General features: G+C 52.5%; 1 protein-coding gene across 1 annotated transcript in view; it reads right to left on the bottom strand.

Annotated features, from left to right (window-relative positions):
• Positions 1–9,848: 9,848 nt before the first annotated feature.
• The window catches only part of LOC133341448 (cysteine-rich protein 2-like), a 34,092-nt gene continuing 24,185 nt past the window's right edge, over positions 9,849–19,755 (bottom strand). The window contains exons 7-8 of the mRNA XM_061550089.1: positions 10,974–11,031; positions 9,849–9,984 (exon numbers count right to left, since the gene is read on the bottom strand). Of these exons, the coding sequence (XP_061406073.1) occupies positions 9,917–9,984; positions 10,974–11,031 (126 nt within the window). The 3' untranslated portion in view covers positions 9,849–9,916. The remainder of the gene's footprint in view (positions 9,985–10,973; positions 11,032–19,755) is intronic.

Genomic DNA, 19,755 nt, shown 5'->3' with positions numbered 1-19,755 from the left:
CCACTCTTTCTTTATTCCACCACACGCGACCTACATATTTGACCGCAGGTGTGATCCATTTACATCGCACGCTGGTTGATCGTGTGGGGAGCGGTGGTCCAGTGGTTAGCAGCACACCGCGCTGCAAAACCGGCTACCTGAGTATACTGGATCGGCCCTGGGTCTCCCCAAGGTGGACTCAGCCTAAAGTGTGTGCCTGACGCAGGGGTCGTGAATTCCGGCGTAACCGAGGCGTGGTTCTGGTCCCGACTGCATTGTGTGTCATGTAGTCCGTCTGGAACAGGCGGGGGTGCGTGTATGCGTGTGACGTGTTTGTATTTGAGTGTGTAAGTGCCTGCGCGCGTGTGTGTGAGTGTCAGTGTGTGGAGATGTGGTACAGGAGGACGTGGAACTGAGTGGACGTGCCGATGACTGGTACCAGCGATGTCAAGATCGGCCTCTGTGGAGGAGGCTCGTGAAGGACGCTACTGGGCAGTTGGAGGCAGTTGCCCTCCAACAACAACGGAGGGCGGAGGAGCGACGCTCACACAACGAGCGGAGCGCCGGGTGGCTAAAGCACAGCAAGTTGGCACAGTAGGGGGCACAGGTGGTGCATCAGCCAGTCATCTCAATAATCTCAGTCAGTCGACCCGTGGCACCTGGGTCTGTCCCGTGACCTCCTGCCAGCGGGCGTTCGACACTTAACGTGGCCTCAAGGTGCACATGGCCTGGCACAAGCGTCGTGGTGACGTCACCGCCACTTAGTGGCGAATGGCGCTTGTTGTTGTTGTTGTGTGTGGAGAGGGCGTTGCGCTACAAAACCCGGCGCCCCGAGTTCGATTCCCGCTTACGGCCAACCACCAGTGACGAATGATCTGAACCGGTTCTGGGCCTCCCCTAGGTTGACTCAGCCGACAAAATGACTACCTGGTGCAGTGTGTCGTAAAACACCGCCACTCGGGAGACAAAGGTGGTGCTGGCCACCCACCCCCTGGTGTGCCGTGCCGGTGTTCATAGGTGCTCGCAAACAGCACCCAGCCTGGCACAAGCACCGCCGGTAAGTGGCGACTGGCGGTTTCTAATTGTTGTGTTTGTGTCGCCATGGCGCCAACCGTGGCGTGACTCAGTGGACATCACCACGCCCGGCGCGCGCGCGTGACACACACCGGAGCTTGCGGTGATGCCGATGGCGATGATGATGGTGATGGCGATGATGATTGTGATGCCGATGGCGATGATGATGATGGCGATGCTGATGGTGATGATGATGGTGATGCTGATGGTGATGCTGATGGCGATGATAATGATGGCGATGGCGATGATGATGGCGAGGATGATGGTGATGATGATGGCGATGATGATGGTGATCCTGAAGGCGATGATGATGATGGCGATGATGATGGCGATGATGATGATGATTTTTTCCATTGATCGCTTCGTGCCATTGGTGGCTGAGCGCGCGTGACAGTTCACACAGCCCCCCCCCCCTATCCTCTCCACATAGACAAGAAGCTGCCCCCCCACCCTCACCTCTCTCTCGCCCTCGCTCCAACTTTTCATTTAACAAAAGCGTTGTGAGTCTCAGACAATGCTTCATTTGAGTGCCTATTTAAAAAAAACGAATGCCCCCCCACTAATGAAGAGCGCCCCCCCCCTCTTTCCTAAGACGGGCCCCATTCAGAGGCGGCTCATCAACAGCCGTCATTCGCCAGACAGTGGCGGTGACGTCACCGTAGTGCTGTGCCAGGCTAGGTGCACTTGACTCGAGCGGCACCGTCCTTGCCTGCATCTCTCCCCTGTCGCAGATAGCGGGAGCAGTTGCACACAGCCGACACGCGGCCTCAATCCAAGGTCTGATGTTAAAGTCTCACCCCCCCCCCCGCCTGCCCCATCGTCATACACAGTGGACCCGTCCTTATATGGCCACCATCACCATCATCATCAACGACAGAGATCGCCCGTGTAGCCTACCCTACACTGTTAGGGGCAAGTGCTGTTAGCGAGCACCCATAAAGGTCGATAACGGCACACGAAGAAGTTGGTGTGGCCAACACTTTCACCCACACCTGTACGACTACACCTTTGCTACCCACTCACACAAAATACAAAGATGCCCCCGTAGAGCCTTTAACGCACTCATGGGGCAGGTGCTGTTAGCGAACACCTGTGCAGGCAGGTGCGGGGCACGAGGGGGGTGGGTGGCCAGCACCACGCCCGGCCACCTTTGTCCCCCCAGTGCTGATGTTTACACACTCTACCAGTTACTCATTTAAAGCTGAGTCGACCTAGGCGGGGCCCAGTGCCGGTCTAAATATTTTCCTGGTTGCACTGTGTCCTTGGCAATCATCACTGATTGTTCCAACGGTCTCAAGGTACAGCGCGACAAACATGACACACACACACACAGGTACAGGAGATAGTAGTTTTATACTCGGGTGTAAATGACACGACACACGGGCGCGAGGGTTGGTGGGTGGGTATACGATTCTGTAACGTGTGTCACCGCACGCCGTGTGTAGTAGTAGTAGTACGAGTACACAATACGCAAGCCGGTGCAGATTTATCGATGGGTAGCGCGATTTTGGGGGAAAGCATAGCAACTGCACAGATCACGATAACAACATTGACAGGAGAGCACAGCTGTCCGCGCGCAGTGTGTTGAATGCATAGAGGGGGTGAGACGGAGTCGGGCGGCGATGTGATGTCGAGTGTGCAGGCGGTGCAACTGCTCCAGGCAACTATTGTCAGAATAAATACTTTTAAATAACGTTTGCGCCCTCTTTCGATGCCTGTTCGCGGCGTTTCGTGCGCGGGCATCTTGCACTGCGAGATGGCGATCTCACCAGTCGTTGTGTCAATTATATTGGTGTAGGTGGACAGGGTCCAGCCACGGGAATCTCCAGCCAGGACCAGCGTTTCTATCCACTGCTGGTTGACAGCATCTCCATATCATCATCGTCATCATCATCTATTCACCGATGAATGAATGAAGGCGATGGCACGATCCATCTCAATCCACCAGATAAAGTGATCTCATCGGAATGAGATACATAAACCTCTCCATATAAAAACAATCATAATCATAATCCACGTGTCTTTGTTATTCCACTGCTGGATGAATAACCCCCCCCCCCCACCGCCTCCACCCTATGCCGTGTCGGTCATGTGAGTTGATTGACCATGATGGTGAAGATGGCAGTGGGGGTGGAGCGAGGGGAGGGGAGGGAGAATCTCAGGACCAGTTCAGACATCACTCGTCCGAATGACGTTAGCCGTGGCCTGCAATCGAACTGAGCCGCGCACGGGGTTCACAGCAGTCCTCTCTAAACACACCGCGCCAACGGCTCCACACACACGCACACACACACCGAGAGACCTTGAGTGGGCGTCGTTAATTTGTGGTCGAGTCTTGGTTAAATTGTCGGCCGCGCCAAATCGTGTTCAGTCGTTGAACGCGGGCGACCGTGGGTGCGGTCGCCTTGACACGACTTGAGTGGTGGAGTTTGGCTCGCCCTGCCCGGCTCGGCCACTTCGAGACCCCGAATGCGCCCGCGTGTGTTGACCCTGCGCGCAAGGACACCCCGGGGGTGACGCGAGGTTGTCTGAGGTTGTGTGTGTGTGTGTGCGGATCTGTGTGTGCGTGTGTGCGGGTGTGTGTGTGCGGATCTGTGTGAGCGGTAGTGTAGCGGTTAGCGCGCTGCACTACGAACCTGGCGACCCGGGTTCGATTCCCGCTCACGGCAAGCACCCAGTGACGATTATTTGAACCGGTACTGGGCCTCCCCTAGGTTGACTCAGCCTCAAATGATTATCTGGTGTGATGTATATGCATCGCCGCTAGGAAGACAAAGGCGGCCGGGCGTGGTGTTGGTCACTCACCCCCTCGTGTGCCGTGTCGGCCTTTATAGGTGCTCGCTAACAGCACTTGCCCCTACAGTCTTTTAAGGCTATACGGGGGATCGTTATCTTGTTTTATGTGTGGATATCTGTACTTGGTGCGGTGTGTAAAAAACATCGTCACTGGGGTGACAAAGGCGGTCGGGCGTGGTGCTGGTTCCCCCATGCCCTCCTGCGCCGTACCAGCCTTCATAAGTGCTGCTCGCTAACAGCACTTACCCCAGAATTCCTTCATGCCGACGGGGGGAGATCTTTGTGGCACATCTGGGTTTGTGATTGTTCATTTTTACGCCGTCTGGCTAAATCTTCAGTTTGTCCCTTAGCAATAGCGAATGGAAATATTTCAGGTTATGCGACTGGATTTGTTCAGAGTGTATGCGCGTCTCTGCATATGCACGTATGTATGTATGCATGTGTGTGTGTGGAGAAGCACTTGCCCCAACAGTCTGTTATGGCTTTACTGAGATCTTTGTCTTTATTTGCATGGGCTGCCTATGGCCAAAGCTTCGTCATTCAATCTTCATGAAGAGGAGAGTGGTGGGAGAGACGCGTGCTAGGCACGCGTGTGCACGTATTGCGATCGCTGACGGCACTTGGCCCAACATTTAAGAAAGCCACACGGGGTACCTTTGTCTTTTGTAGGTATCTGCATGTATCTATTTGCATGCGGGTGAGTGCGTCCCCGAGCTGCCAAAAGCAACAGACGTTGTCTTGGCAAGCGCTGTGAGCGACTTCCCATCTCTTTTGTCTTTCGCCTGAACATGCCCGCGGTGTTGCCGTACTTATTTACACAATTCATCATGCGTACTACCAAGAATAAAATGTATTTATACCAAAGCCTAATTCTGCCTCTGGACTTTCTCTTTTTACAAGAGGCTGATGTGCTTCCCGGGGGTCGGTGTGTGGCTGTGAGCTGTCCGTGCGCGCGTGCGAGCGAGTGCGTGGAGAGCGGTGGCGCAAGCGCTTAGCACGCTGCACTACGAGCCCTGCGACCCGAGTTCGATTCCCCCTCACTGCCACCGACACTCGTGACGATTACCCGAACCGGTCCTGTGCCTCCGCCAGGTCGACTCAGCCTCAAACGAGTACCCGGTGCGATGTGTAAACATCGCCGACTCGGGAGACAAAGGCGGCCGGGCGTGGTGGTGCTGACCACCCATCCCCTCGTGTGCCGTACCTGCCTTCATAGGTGCTCGCTAACAGCACCTGTCCCACGAGTCTCTTAAAGGCTATACGGGGGATCTTTGTCTTTTGTGTGAATGGGTAGTACAGGTGTGGGCGATGCATCTGCCGCTCATCTCGGGTCAGATTGCCCATCGTCACATCGGGGAATCGAACTCGGCTCGCCGGGTTGGTGGCGCAGGGCTACACCCGTCGGGCTGACTCAGCCACCACTTGGGACCACTGGGGGAGTGACTGAGAGTGACGACGCAGACCCCTGGCACGTTGCCTGCCCCGTGACCTCCTGCCCAGCGGCGAGCCTTCGACACTTCACCTGACGGCCTCCGAGCCTCAAATGTCCACCTAGTCTGGCACAAGCGCTGTCGTGGTGACGTCGCTGCTTCTGTTGTTGATGTTATCCATAGGTGAGGCGTGTGGGTTTGAACGCGTAAATATAAATGCGCCGTTAAACCCGCCACCACCCGACACAGCCAATTAGTCAGGTTTGTCACGTCAACCGAACGTGGCCAATTCGTTACTAGTCCAGCACACCGGTGCGTTGGAGAGCAAACCCACAGCGTTTACAATTCGAACACGACGTTTCGCCAGTATTTACAACGAGCATCATCAGGCGACTGCCAGAGTTGTGGAGAAACCCTCCTGTTGCGGTCTTAAATAGAGGGATAATTGTGATGTCGACACTGCTGAGTCAAGCAGGTGCGAAGGCCAGAGGGGTGGGGGAGAGGGGTTAATGTGTGCATAGGAATTACAATGGATACCCATTAACGGTTGGGTAATTCGTAGGGTAATCCACGTACATCATGCTGCTGTTGTGTGTGTGTGTCTGTGGGCCACAGTGGCGAGGTGGCAGTACCGTGAATGGCTGTAATCAGGTGCCCAGCGCCGTGTTGGCTTCGTGTTTTAAATACTTTATATTAAGTTCACTTGCTTGCTTGCTTGCGCGCTTACGACCGTGCAAATCTTTCGGTCGTTTTTTTAACCCACTTCCCGTGATCCAATCAAGCTGACATTTTGCACACAGACTCGTTGTGCGTGACAATTTCTTTTCGTCAAATTTTTTTTCCAAAATGTTACACTTTTTAGGTAATTTTTTTTTATATTTAATTACCAATTGCTTAATGGTGGCAGGCAATCATCTGACCCATAGGTGGCAGCCATCTCAAGCCAGAGGACGAGAGGACTCTAGCCGCCCGTTTCAAAGACCAATGTGGGCTGGGTTCTGGCCCATTGAACACGCATATAAAGGATTTATAGTGAAAAACTTTGTTTTTACGGGTTAACTTTTTTTTACGTTGAATGTCCTCTGCAAAACACTCGCTCAACCAGACTCCGGCGAGCGCTCTAACGTCAGCGGAGTTTGGGGAGAGGTCCACTTTTTTGTCCTTTTTTTTCTTTAAAAATAGCCCGCACTTGTCAAATGTCACCCCACGCCCTGGGGCTTAAAGAGGAATAATAATTGTTATTATAATAATAGTAGTACTACAGTAATGCCCTTAATTGTTTTAACCCGCGAAAGCCTCAAAACTTGTTCGAAGATAGGGGGCCCTGGCATGCCGAGATAGTTGACCAATTCTATTCATTGAGAGTTTGGCTTCGTGCGGGAGGAACCCGGGAGACCCCCCCCCCCCACGTCTCCCCCCCCCGCTCACGCTGCGTAGGCAGCGGTCTACAAACTCGGCCGCACCCTGCGACACGTGACAAGGTCTTGTGGCGGCCACCCCACCCAAGAACCAACGCGTCTCAAGCATACCTAAACCAAGACGTTCCCGACACATGTGTCAATAACACCGCGTGTGGCCTTAAAAGGAAGAAAAAAACCCGTGTATAATAGTTGACGTTTCGGGAAATGACTCTTCTTCATAGCATACGCATGTTGTTAGAGGCAATGGCACTTATTAACAGCACGTGTTTTGAATTGCCCCAGTCGCTTTTAATATTTTTTACACGCTTTTATTTAACTCACTCTGTCTGTTGTCGTATCCTCAAATCTTGTAACCCAATTTTAACCCACTTCCCAATGTGGTATCGACTACACATTTTGTATACTTATGTCATGCTGATGACAATACTATATTCTATATAAAAAAAAGGTATTTTAAACATTCATTTTTTATGTTATGTTTCAGCTTGGGTCTAATTGTCCACGCTCAACTGACGTTGCCTGTAAATCACCACGGCCTCTTACGTTGTGGCAAGCTTCGGACCCACTTCCTGGAGTCGTGGAGTTTTTCCATTACTAGTACGGTACATTTCATTAAAGCGTGTTTTAAAAAAAGTATTTTTAAATATTACTTATTTTCCTATTAAGGCCCCAGTGTTATTGATGAATGCGTCGAGTGTTGTTGTTGTTAATTGTGCGTGTGCACCACTGCCAACACAGCACCGGCAGCAGCAACAGCAGCAGCAAACAAACAGTCACAGCCCTGCGTAGCAATCTTCCGAGATCCGGGAAGATGAGGCACACGGATGCAAGGGAGGTGTGGTCGCGTTAACAACGTGACGACGATGTAAGAATGTTGTCCCCTTTCTATCAATAAAACAGTTGTGTTAAGATGTTAAAACACCAACCGGAAACCTTTTGCAAGGAGTCATGTCCGCATTAAACACACATACTTGTGGTGAACATGCAAACAAAAACAATGCTCTGATAAATTTTGATTTAAAGCTTTCGTGACTGCAGGGATTCATATTCTTGGTTCTTTCGGTAAAGTCACGTAGAAGGGAAATAATAAAATAATATATATTAAACAATAATATTATATTAATATTACTTTATTATTTCCCTTCTACGTGACTTTACCGAAAGAACCAAGAATATAATGCTCTGATAGTATATGATGAATTGTCTTTGGAACTGATTGGTCCACACCAGAGACAGCTTTCTTTAGAGTATAGTCTCACACGGTGTCAGACCAGAGGACGCCACAAGACGAACAGCACAACGACAATGCCACTCCCAGGACATTGAGAGCTCGGTTTGAGCAGCTACATCATGATAGCCAGAAAGGGTAAAAACCTATTCTTATATTTTGATACTGGCAAGGGAGTTCCCACGATGGCGATGATATCTATGGGGTGGAGCCGCAGATCTTGTATAAAGAAACGGGCAGCAGAGGCTGACGGAATAATGCAAAAATTTCCGCTCAAACTTTTCCCACCCCTATGAAGAAAAAAGTCTCCCGGCAGCGGATTTGATGAAATACGTGGGCTGTGACGACTGAACATTTTCTCACAAAAAAAACACAAAGCGGGTTGTTGTTGTTGTTTTGTTGCTGAAATGTTCGTCGTTATAGTATGATCATCGACTATTCGCTGGCCCGATACAGTGGTGGGAATTCCACGTTCCTATGGCGAGAGTCAGTGTTTCTATTCGTCTATCCATCGGACTTATTGTATTTATTATTAAGGGTGGACTCCTGCAGTCGAGTCTGCCCGTCGGTCTAAGTTTAGTGGTCGATTAATTTAATCGATTTTGTTCTGAATTTAACCGAATCAATAATCCATTATTTTGCAAACGTGAATGTAGCTGCCACTAGTGGCTAGACTGGGATCCAGAGTGACGCCATTGGCTAGAACATAAATATAAACAGCGACTTGAACAGACGCATCTTCGGGAGGAGCCTTTTGGTGACTATCTGAAACGTTTCCCGGTGAATGACCTAGGCGAGTGAGTGGTGTGTCCACGTGGTCCACGCTCAGAGATGTAGACTCACGTGGAGATTCACAGACGTACATGCAGAACCGTAGACACACATAGACATAGATAAAGATCCCCAATATAGCCTCAATAGACTGTTGGGGCAAGTGCTGTTCGTGAGAGCCTGTGAAGACTGGCCGGCACTGCAGGGCATGGGACGCGATGGGGTGGGTGGCCAGCACCACGCCCGGCCGCCTTTGTCTCCCCAGTGGCGATGCTTATCAGACATCGCACCCGGCACTCATTTGAGGCTGAGTCGACCTAGGTGAGATCCAGGACCTGATTCAGTTAATCCTCACCGGTGTTGGCCGTGAGCGGGAATCGAACTCGGGTTCGCGGGGTTCATAGCGCAGCGCGGCTCACCGCTACCCTACCACTCCCTCTGCACAGACTCACAGCACGCGCTCACACAACCTGGTGAAGAACTGAAACGCTGAGTGGTGTTTCTATGTAGGCCGTGGTGCGAGCCTGGTGCCTGCAGTCGAACTGCATGGGCGGTTCCTGGCTGTCCATCCGCGCAGGAGGAGATAAGCGCATGCTGCTGTACAGCTCTCCGATGCCCGAGCCGCGTGTGGTCTGTGCACGATGTCCGACGTTTCGCGCAGAGAGCTTCTACGTGTACTCAACTGAAGAAGCTCCCAGCGTTGGCTGTTGCCACCTTGTCCACCTTAGACCAAACCCGGACATATGTCTCAAGTCAGCGCGAGGTCTGTCATCATCACCACCACCACCGTGCGCTACACTACCGGAATAAAAACTGCGACGCAAATGCCAGCACCAGATCTCGGTAAGAGATGATCAGTTCCTACCGCGCGACACGCAGACGCCAATTCCCCAAGGTGGCAAGCTCTCTCCCAGCAGGTGGTGGTGGTGGTGGTGCGAAACGTCGCAGGACATCGTGCCGTACAACACGTGGCGCCACCTCGAGAACGCACATCTGGGCTGGAGGGGTTTGGGGCGTGGGGGGGTCCCTCCAAGGTGAATTTTCCACTGCAGGTGATTGTGATGGAAGTGGCGGGGGCGAGCGGGGGAGGGAGGGTGGGAGAGACGGCGCCGGGGGGGGATGGTGGGGGGGGCGGGGGGTTGGTGGGTGGGGGGGGATGGTGGGGGGGGGTAAGGGATCGGGGGTGGTGGGGGGGTGATCTGGAGTTGGCGTGGCTCTCAGTTCTCCGCGGCAGTGCCGTTCTCGTTCTCGTAGATGTAGCAGCCCACGACTCCCGTGTTCACTCCTGTGTGGGGTGGGGGTGGGGGGGGTTGTGCACGCACACAGACAAAGATCCCCCGTGTAGCCTTCAACAGACTGAGGGGGGGGGCAAGTGCTGTCAGCGAGTGCCTATTACAATAACCGCTCCCACTCACAGGCAGACACGCACAGCCACCACAGGTGTATGTTGCCTGTCTTTGACGTGTGCTACAACGCATCAAGTAAACTCTTTTTTTTTTCACCAGGTAAGGCCCCACTGAGCTCTACAGCTCTTTTTCAGAAGCGACATGGCCACAAATGATAGCCCAACGAAGTGGCTCATCATCACGTGGCGATGTTTAGCAGCCAAATACTCTGAACTCGTGTCGATTCTACACGTGGGTGGAAACACCGGTGGACCCGGAGACAAATCCACGCGACCACTGGGAGACAGACACCGCAAACTCCAAATATACAGCAGCAGCAGGCATCAGGGTTGGGAACGAACCCACGACCTCCTGTATACCAGGCGAGGTAGTTAACATCTCCTAGACACCGTGATGATGATGATGATGATGACAGAGAGACACGCAAACTACAAATATACAGCAGCAGGCATCAGGGTCGGGAACGAACCCACGACCTCCTGTATACCAGGCGAGGTAGTTAACATCTCCTAGCCACCGTGATGATGATGATGAGAGAGAGAGACACGCAAACTCCAAATATACAGCAGCAGGCATCAGGGTCGGGAACGAACCCACGACCTCCTGTATACCAGGCGAGGTAGTTAACATCTCCCAGCCACCACGGCGCCCCGTGGGATACAACTGCTTGTGGGGAGCGGTAGCGTAGTGGTTAGCGACCCGAGTTCGACTCTCGCTCACAGCCAACAGCATGGCGATGAAACGTCTCAACCCGTTCTGGGCCTCCTCTATTTCGACTCGGCCTCAAACGAGTGCCCCGCTGCGGGCGCGTAACGTTGGCACTTTTGACCGCGCGAGTGGACGGATGGTGCCGTGCGAGGCGACGAACCTTTGGGGCCGAAGAGGAGGCCGTAGCACGGCACGTGGCAGTAAGGCTTCCCGTCATGCTGCAGGGAACGGGGGTGGGGGGGGCAGGGTGAGAGGGGAGAAGTGGAGATGTTACGCGTCAGTAAATCAACTCTGTGAGCCTCTCTTTATCGGGGATCAACGTCTCTCACCGTTGATGTCATCGTGGGTGGTAAATGTAACATAAAAATAATCAGTTTCATTTTATTTAATCGCGTAAGGGCCCTCTGAGCACTGTATTATATGCGTCGTGCGCCGGTTGTAGCGTGGGACGGGACGCTGTTGGTGAGTGTGGGCCCTGCCCGACACAACCGCACCGCGGGAACATGGAACGCCACCACCACCACCAACACCACCACCAACACCACCACCACCAACATCACCACCACCAACACCACCACCAACACCACCACCACCAACACCACCACCACCACCAGCACCACCACCAACACCACCACCAACACCACCACCACCAACACCACCACCACCACCAACACCACCACCACCACCACCAGCACCACCAACACCACCACCACCACCAACACCACCACCAACACCACCACCAACACCACCAACACCACCACCAACACCACCACCACCAACACCACCACCACCACCACCAACACCACCACCAACACCACCACCACCAACACCACCACCAACACCACCACCAACACCACCACCACCACCAACACCACCACCACCAACACCACCAGCACCACCACCACCACCTTGGCTGTAATTGCGCGAGGTGACCTCCACACCTGTGGCGGGGCGGGGTTACGGTGTGTGGGGGGGGGTGTAATTAGAACACCCCAGGACAGGTGATGTCACCGACCACACCTGGACGGAGTGGAGGGCAAGGACGATGGCTGTGTTTACAACAACAACAGCTCGCGCTGCCCTTTGTTGCCGCGCGTGACACTCCCATTGACTTGGTCGGCGATTAGGGGGACGATTTAGCGAGCAGATGTTCGCCGCGTGACTCGTGAATGCGGAGGAACGATCTCCAAAGGACGTGCCCGACACGACCGCTACCGGGTGGAGGGGGATGGGGGGGGGGTGACGAAACTACAATGCGCGCTAATTTCCCAGGGGGGGGCTTCCACACACAGCCGGAGCCCAAGGGGTTAATCGCTCGCGTTATTTGCCTCGGCGTTATTGTGTCGTCTGGAGCGCACCTGTCCTGGTGGCGCGTGCGTCTCGCGTGTCTGTGTCAACGGTCGGGGCGATTGTCAGGAACGCCGGGCAAACACTTCTCCCGTGACCGCGCTCGGACGATGACGACGGTGGCGATGATGATGATGGTGGTGGTGGCTTTTGCTGGGTCGCCACGCTTAGTGGTCAGTGATATCCGAGTCGTGTGAAATGTGACCCCCCCACATCTCCTCCTCCCCCATATCTTCTCTGAGCCCCCCCTCACAGCCCACCCGCACCCCAATCTCCCCGCCCCTTACTCCTCTGCTCCGCTGTCATCTGCTACCCACTCCACGCAGCCCTATGACTTATTCGCTTCCTTTGTGAATGTCCACATCCCTATTTGTGATCGTTGTCATTGAAGGACATATGATTAATTATGTATTTATTGGAGGAGGGAGAGGGGGGGTCAGGCCATGTGTATGATCGAGTCGAAGTTGTGTCGTGAAGACCCTTCACCACTCGACACAGTCAGACATATAAATTATTATTGAAATCCGCTGCTGGTCGAGGGCCTCCTCCTACAACACCACGTGGGTGGGGTCAGAGGTCTCATAGTTCACCACGCCGGTCAGTGCGGGTCGGTTGAAGGTGGTGGTGGAAATCAATAATGGACAATTATAGATTCTACTGCGCTGCCCTCTACACTGACCACGCTGCCTCGAGCAGCCGTGTCTTGTTGCCACCGTTCCGAGGCTCTAGCCTGCTTCGCTGACGAGAAGGCCAGCAATTTAGACATTACAATAAATTCACTCTCAGGATGTAAACTCAACTGACTAAAAGATAGTTTTTTTTTATAATTACCAGGTAAGGCCCACTGAGCTGTTTTTCGGGGGTGACCTGGTCACAAATGATAGCTGGACGAAGTGACTTATCAGGTGTAAAATGTATAACAGCCAAATACTCGAAACGCATGCTAAATGTGGAAGGGAAATAAACTGGAGGACCCGGAGAAAAATCCACATGACCACTGACAGAGAGAGAGAGAGAGACGCAAACTCCAAATATACAGCAGGCGTCGGGGTCGGGATCGAACCCACAACCTCCTGTACACCAGGCGAGGTAGCTAACATCTCCTAGCACACTGTGGTCAAGAAAAACGAGCTCGTTTAATAATTGAATGAGCCGAGCAATTTCTCCCGCTTCCAATTACAGGGGTGGCAGGAGTTCGACCGAACATCAATTCTCTCTGCGCTGGGTCTTGGGCTGTGTGGTGTCCTCTCTCACGAAGCCAAACATCCCCAAACGCCCAACGCAGCAGCAGCAGCAACAACAACAACAGTCCCGAGACTCAACGAGGCTTTTAATGGAGTAAGTTGCTAACTGGCACCGGCTACTAATCGCGGAAACCCCGTTGCGTGTTAGAACCCTGCAGAAATGTCGCTGCGCGTCAATTGGCCACGTGGTCGATTGTGACGCGGTTCTAAATAATGCACGCACGCACGTGCGCGCCTGCCGCAGGATTTGTTCCACGGGATGTTTTTTTTATTGTTGTTGTTGTTGGCCGAGCCAAAGTGGTGCGTTCTCACGCAACGCTGCCGCACCCTACACCTGCACCCACCGCCCAGCTGGTGCCCACCCGCAACGGGGTTCCCTGCCTACGCCCGACGTCCGTGTGGAACTGCCGCAAGAGACGGACCCGCAGCCCGCGCTCCAAACGACTTCATTTCACCCCAAGGGCCACGCGGCCACATTGAGGAATACCGTAGTGGTGCAGACGGTGATTGTCCGTCACCGCGCGAGCGTCTTGGCCGCACTGATCGGGTACGAGGGGGCCTTGCACGGCGAGCACTGCGACTACTCGCCTTTGGCACGCTCAGCCACTGCGTTGGGCAGACATTGTATCCGACGGGTCAGATTTGTCCTGCGCTGATAGAATCGCTTTGCAGGCTAAATATCGCTTCTGAGTCCTCGTTGGTAATAGCGCCACCGGGTGGATGGACTGTACGCAAATGTTACCTCTTCGCTAATGGAGACGAATGAGGCAGTGCGAGATGGAACACGTGAAACGGAACAAACGGGGCAGACAATACAAACGAGACAATACAAACGAGGCGAACAATACAAACGAGACAATACAAACGAGACAATACAAACGAGACAATACAAACGAAACAATACAAACGAGACAATACAAACGAGGCAGACAATACAAAGGACATAGACAATACAAACGAGACAATACCAACGAGACAATACAAACGAGGCAGACAATACAAACGAGGCAGTTTATCTAATCACGCGAGGTGGGTGCATCGTTGGACTTCTCAAAGCCGCACCGACCAGCCCGGTGAAGTATGGTGAAACAACCCCCACTGCCGACAAAGCGTGGAGAGCCTTCATCCAGCAGTGGATTGTCAAGGGGGCGGTAAATTATTACTCATTGATGATGATGATGATGATCGCGTAATGTAGATCAAGCAGCTCGCAAGAGGAAGCTTGCGAGTTCAAATCCTGGTTGGGGGTTGTTGATAGAATTCGTATACATTTCTTGTGGGAAATTCAACGGTGTATGCCTTATGGACAGCAGACTCGCCTCCGCCATAGCAATGTGGAATTTCCACATCTGGCTCAGGGATGTAAACAGGAAATGAGTACGGGGTCGATGCTCATTCGAACATGAAATTGCTTTGACTTTGAGAGAGAGAAAAAAAATCTAATAAATAATAATAATATCATGAACGTCAACGCCACATAAACGAGGATGACTCCACGCTCTTAAGCAGGAGGGGACGCGACTCAGAGGCGCGAGGAGGTAACCACAGACGAGCGGGGAGGCAGCAGCCACGCGGTGGCGAGGAGCCGGACGCTACCAACGATTCTCCAAGCTCTGCGAGCCTCTACATATTGAGGTGTGATCAGCCAATTGACGAGCGTTGATGGTCGGGAGGAAATCGGAGCACCCGGAGCTGAAAACCCACGTGTGCGCGAGGGGGAAACACTCTATCCCGTACAGACGGAACGTATGTATGTTGAACTTCTTTCGCACCGTACGCAAACAACCGTGATAATCGGAGGTGCGGGGGAAGGACAACAAACTTGACACGGGTGGAGTCCACATTGTTTTGCTGTACCGCCTTCTCCTGGCGAGCCAGGGTAAGGCACCTACCTCGACTTGCACGGTAGAGGAATTTCCCCAACGTCTGCGTGCGATCCAACGATCCTCGCTTGACAATCAAACTCATTGGCAATCGAGGGGCGCCACGGTGGCGAGATGCTAACTGCATCGCCTGGTACACAGGAGGTCGTGGGTTCGATCCCGACCCTGATGCCTGCTGTATATTTCGGGTTTGCGTGTCTCTCTCCCCGTGGTCATGTGGATTTTTCTCCGGGTCCTCCGATTTCCCCCCCTACCCGCTCCACATTTTGGTGATTTCGAAAAGTGTATTGGTTTAGCCATGTTTGTTTGTTGTAGTACAGAGTTAGACTGATAGCATTAATCTAAGTTGTCTTGTGGTTGTTGTTGTTTGACTTGCATCCCACTGGGATTTTTTCACACAGCGTTGGTGAACGGTGTTTTTTTCTGCAATATTTTGCTGTCTTTTCTTGGATTTTCTGTTTGCACTCAGTCACATATCCACTTTAAGATGTTTTTTGTTCATGTTTATGTTTTTTGTTTGTTGCGGTTGCACTCGATTCAAGAGCCGAATGGCTCACAGGGCTATACCTAATAAATGAACTTGAACTTGATTAAGAAACATGCGTTTGGAGTATTTGGCTGCTATACATTGCCAGGCGATAAGCCACTTCGTTGAGCTATCACTTGTGGCCAGGTCGCTTTTGAAAGAGTCCAATAAAAAACACAAATAGCTTCGTTGAGTTCAATCTTCTTCGCGCGCGACCCCAAGGTGACGCCCCATCCCCGGCAAGCGATCCCCCTCCACCCCCCACCACCCCCCGGGGGTGAAGGGGGGGTGAAGGGGGGGGTGGAGGGGGGTCTCCGTGGGTTGGGCAACGTTCCGTCCGTCACGTGCCACTCACGAATGCAATCAATGAATGCCGTGCCGAATGCAGTCGCGTCACGGCTCATGGTGAACACTCCACATTTCGTACAAAGACAAAGATCTCCCGTATAGCCTTAACACTGTAGGGGCAAGTGCTGTTAGCGAGCATCTATGAAGGCAGGCACGACACACGATAAGGTGGGGTGGCCAACACCACGCCTGGCCGCCTTTGTCTCCCCAGTGGCGATGTTTACACATCGCACCAGGTACTCATTTGAGGCTGAGTCGACCTAGGGGAGGCTCAGGACCGGTACAGATAATCGTCACTGATGTTGGCCGTGAAGCGGGAATCGAACCCGGGTCGCCAGGTTTGTAGCGCAGCGCGCTAACCGCTACACTACCGCTCCCCACATCCCGTACACAGGCACGTAGAATGCATGCTGCAATATTGACCCTATTTCGCCACGTGTTGGTGAGCGAGGGATGGGGGCCATAGACGTGAGGGCATAGAAGTATGGTACAACAATGGATTTCTGCTGCAAGCAACGTTGCCCTGCATTCACCGATGGCAACCTGTTTGTGCGTGGTGGTGGTGGTGGTCACTCATCCAAACAGCGCCCAGGCTCAAATCCTGCTTAGCTGAGCCGCTGGTGGAAATTCCACATTCACATGACAGGAACACGTCTCGCCATAGGATATCCATTGCAAAATAAAATCGATAACACTACACACGTGATTGCTGACGATCCCGTTGGGCTGGCCACGGCTCGCATCAGTGGCAGGTGATGATATCCGAACCGTGCCACGTTGACCAGCCTGGTGAAATATGGTCAAGCAACCCTCGTGACCGACACGGCGTCGGCGCGCCTTCAACCAGCAGTGGAGTTCACTCGAACCCACTAGTCTGAGCTCGGCGTGTGCACGACCCGGACAGATCGACAACCGCATTGCGGAACAATGCGAGAGGTGGCTCCGGCTCCTGGGAGGCGCTCATGCAGCAGTGGATAGATAATGGCTCCTGCAGGTGGACGAGTTAGAATCTAAACTTGAGTTTAAATTTCGATTTAAAGCTTTCGTGACTGCAGGGATTCATCTTCTTGGTTCTTTCGGTAAAGTCACGTAGAATGGAAATAATACAATTATACAAATAAAACATAATAAAATAATTCTCACGATGTTTCGGCCACAATGCAAGCAGCCGTCCTCAGGTGAAGAACAGGTCTGTCGAGGAGACAGGGTCTGAATGAATACTTTTATTATTTCAATTCTACGTGACTTTACCGAAAGAACCAAGAAGATAAACTTGAGTTTGTTTGTTTGTAAGTGGCGTGCCGACTGTTCTCCGTTGCCCACAGAGGCGATATTCTTTGACCAAGAGAGGTCCGCATTGAATCATGAATGAGTGTCCGTCTGGCTGCAGTTATTCAACCTCACACAAGGTGGCCCAGAAGTCAGGACACACAGCGTGAAAAGTGAGTGAACGAGTCACTTCATCACCCTGCTTTCCTTGTTCAGCCCCCTCCCCTCTGCTCCCTCCCCCTCTTCCTCAATGTCTCTGCACACTGAGACACATCTGACGTTACGGGCACATTCCCAACGCGAGCTTCTGCCGCTGCTGTTGCCGAAGCTCAATTCCAACTCGTACGATCGCGGAAGGGTCAACGCCCGCGGCGACTTCCAACGTCACGTGAAGTCTACCCCCGGTGCACGATGCATCTCCTCGTCGTCCTCGTCGTCGTCGCCGTCATCCGCTCAGCCTCCCACGGAAGACGAGACACCGTGGCACTCTGCAGCCGTCGCTGAGCTCGCGATCACGGCTGTAGCTCAACGACCGCTGCGTCCGCCTGGAGGCTCGCGCCGCGGCGTTTGTGGCCGGTGGGAATGCAAGCGCATTCGCTGACGGCGAGCAACTCGCAGCCGGCGTGAGGAGCGTCGTCATGGTGAGAATATAAATAGCAGACGAGACGAGCGAGACAATGGATCCCCTTCATATGACCGTCTCTCCGAATGAATATAAAAAATCAATCTTACACAACCCATCGTCGGCCCAACTGCCTGCCTTCGTGCCACGGTGGCTAGGAGATGTTGACTACCTCGCCTGGTATACAGGAGGGCGTGGGTTCTATCACGACCGTGACGTTTGTTGTACATTTGGAGTTTGCATTTTTCTCTCTCATTATCATCACGGTGGCTAGGAGATGTTAACTACATCACCTGGTATACAAGAGGGCGTTGGTTCGACCCCGACCCTGACGTCTGCTGTATATTTGGAATTTGCGTCTCTCTCTCATCATCATCACGGTGGCTAGGAGATGTTGACTACCTCGCCTGGTATACAGGAGGCCGTGGGTTCGATCCCGACCCTGAAGCCTGCTGTATATTTGGAGTTTGCATGTTCTATCCCATGTGTCCCTCCACATTCAGAATCAACGCGCGTTTCGAGTATCTGGCTGCTGCTAAAACTTTCCATGCGATAAGCCACTTCTTTGAGCTCTCGTAAGTGGCAAGGTCGCTTCTGAAAAAGAACTCTACGCTAAATAAAAAAAGCTAAATCGTTTCTTCTGAGAGCGCATAATTTCCGCCGCGTCGAATCAGCACAAGCAACACTCTGGCACGGTTTCGACATTCAGTGTCTTATTGGCAGATTCTGGCTCCTTTGAACCAACAATGCTGGTGAACTGCCAGATGTTCATGGGCAAGGTGTGTGTTCGCTGTCATGAACAGAGACGGTTCATCCACTTTTTGGTAACGCTGTGATGCGATGGCACGTCGATGTCGATTTGCTCTGCGTACGTCGTATGCAACGGGTTCGCGTGACCCCCGCAACCACTCGAGGCGCTACGCAATGCATCGATTCTTGAACCGATTGGCGGCGATTCCAGAAACATGTTGAATCGCGCCGCATGCCTCTTTGTCGATATGATTCGGGGTATTTTCACCCAATCCAATTCCAAGCGAATCCAGTCGGAACTCTCACTCAGCGGTGCCGTCGACCCTGTGTTTGAGAACGGCCCGTGGAAGAAGATGTCATGGAACTACTGCAGAGATCTCCTCGAGTGACATGCTTTGTGCAAACAATTCCTTCACGGAGAAATGTTCACCACGACGCCGCACCTCCGATTTGCAAGGTTGGCTACGTACGGAGCGAAACAAGTTCAACATAGATACACATTGATATTTGTGGAATTCTTGGAATCACGATTTATGTAAATTAAGTGAAAAACATTCAATATGCGGGGTGTGTGTGCAGACATTGATGACTGACCAGAGACAATCGACTCACTGCTTAATCGTCACTCAGTTTATTTGAGTCTATGTGTCTCTGTGTGAGTCTATGCGTCTATGTGTGAGTCTATGAGCCTCTATGCGATTCTATGAGTCTTTATGTGATTATATGGGTCTCTGTGTGAGTCTATGGGACTATGTGTCGGTCTATGGGTCTTCATATAAGTCTATGGGTTTCTGTGCAAGTCAAATGGGTCTCTGTGTGCGTCTATGAGTATATATGTGATTCTATGTGTCTTTGCGCGAGTCTATGGGTCTCTGTGTGATTATATGGGTCTTTGCGTGAGTCTATGGGTCTCTGTGTGATTCTATGGGTCTTTGCATGAGTCTATGGGTCTC

This window comes from Lethenteron reissneri, chromosome 11, assembly GCF_015708825.2.
Source record: "Lethenteron reissneri isolate LAM-NWPU_2019-01 chromosome 11, ASM1570882v1, whole genome shotgun sequence".
Taxonomy (NCBI): domain Eukaryota; kingdom Metazoa; phylum Chordata; class Hyperoartia; order Petromyzontiformes; family Petromyzontidae; genus Lethenteron; species Lethenteron reissneri.
This window is presented reverse-complemented; position numbering and strand designations above follow the sequence as displayed.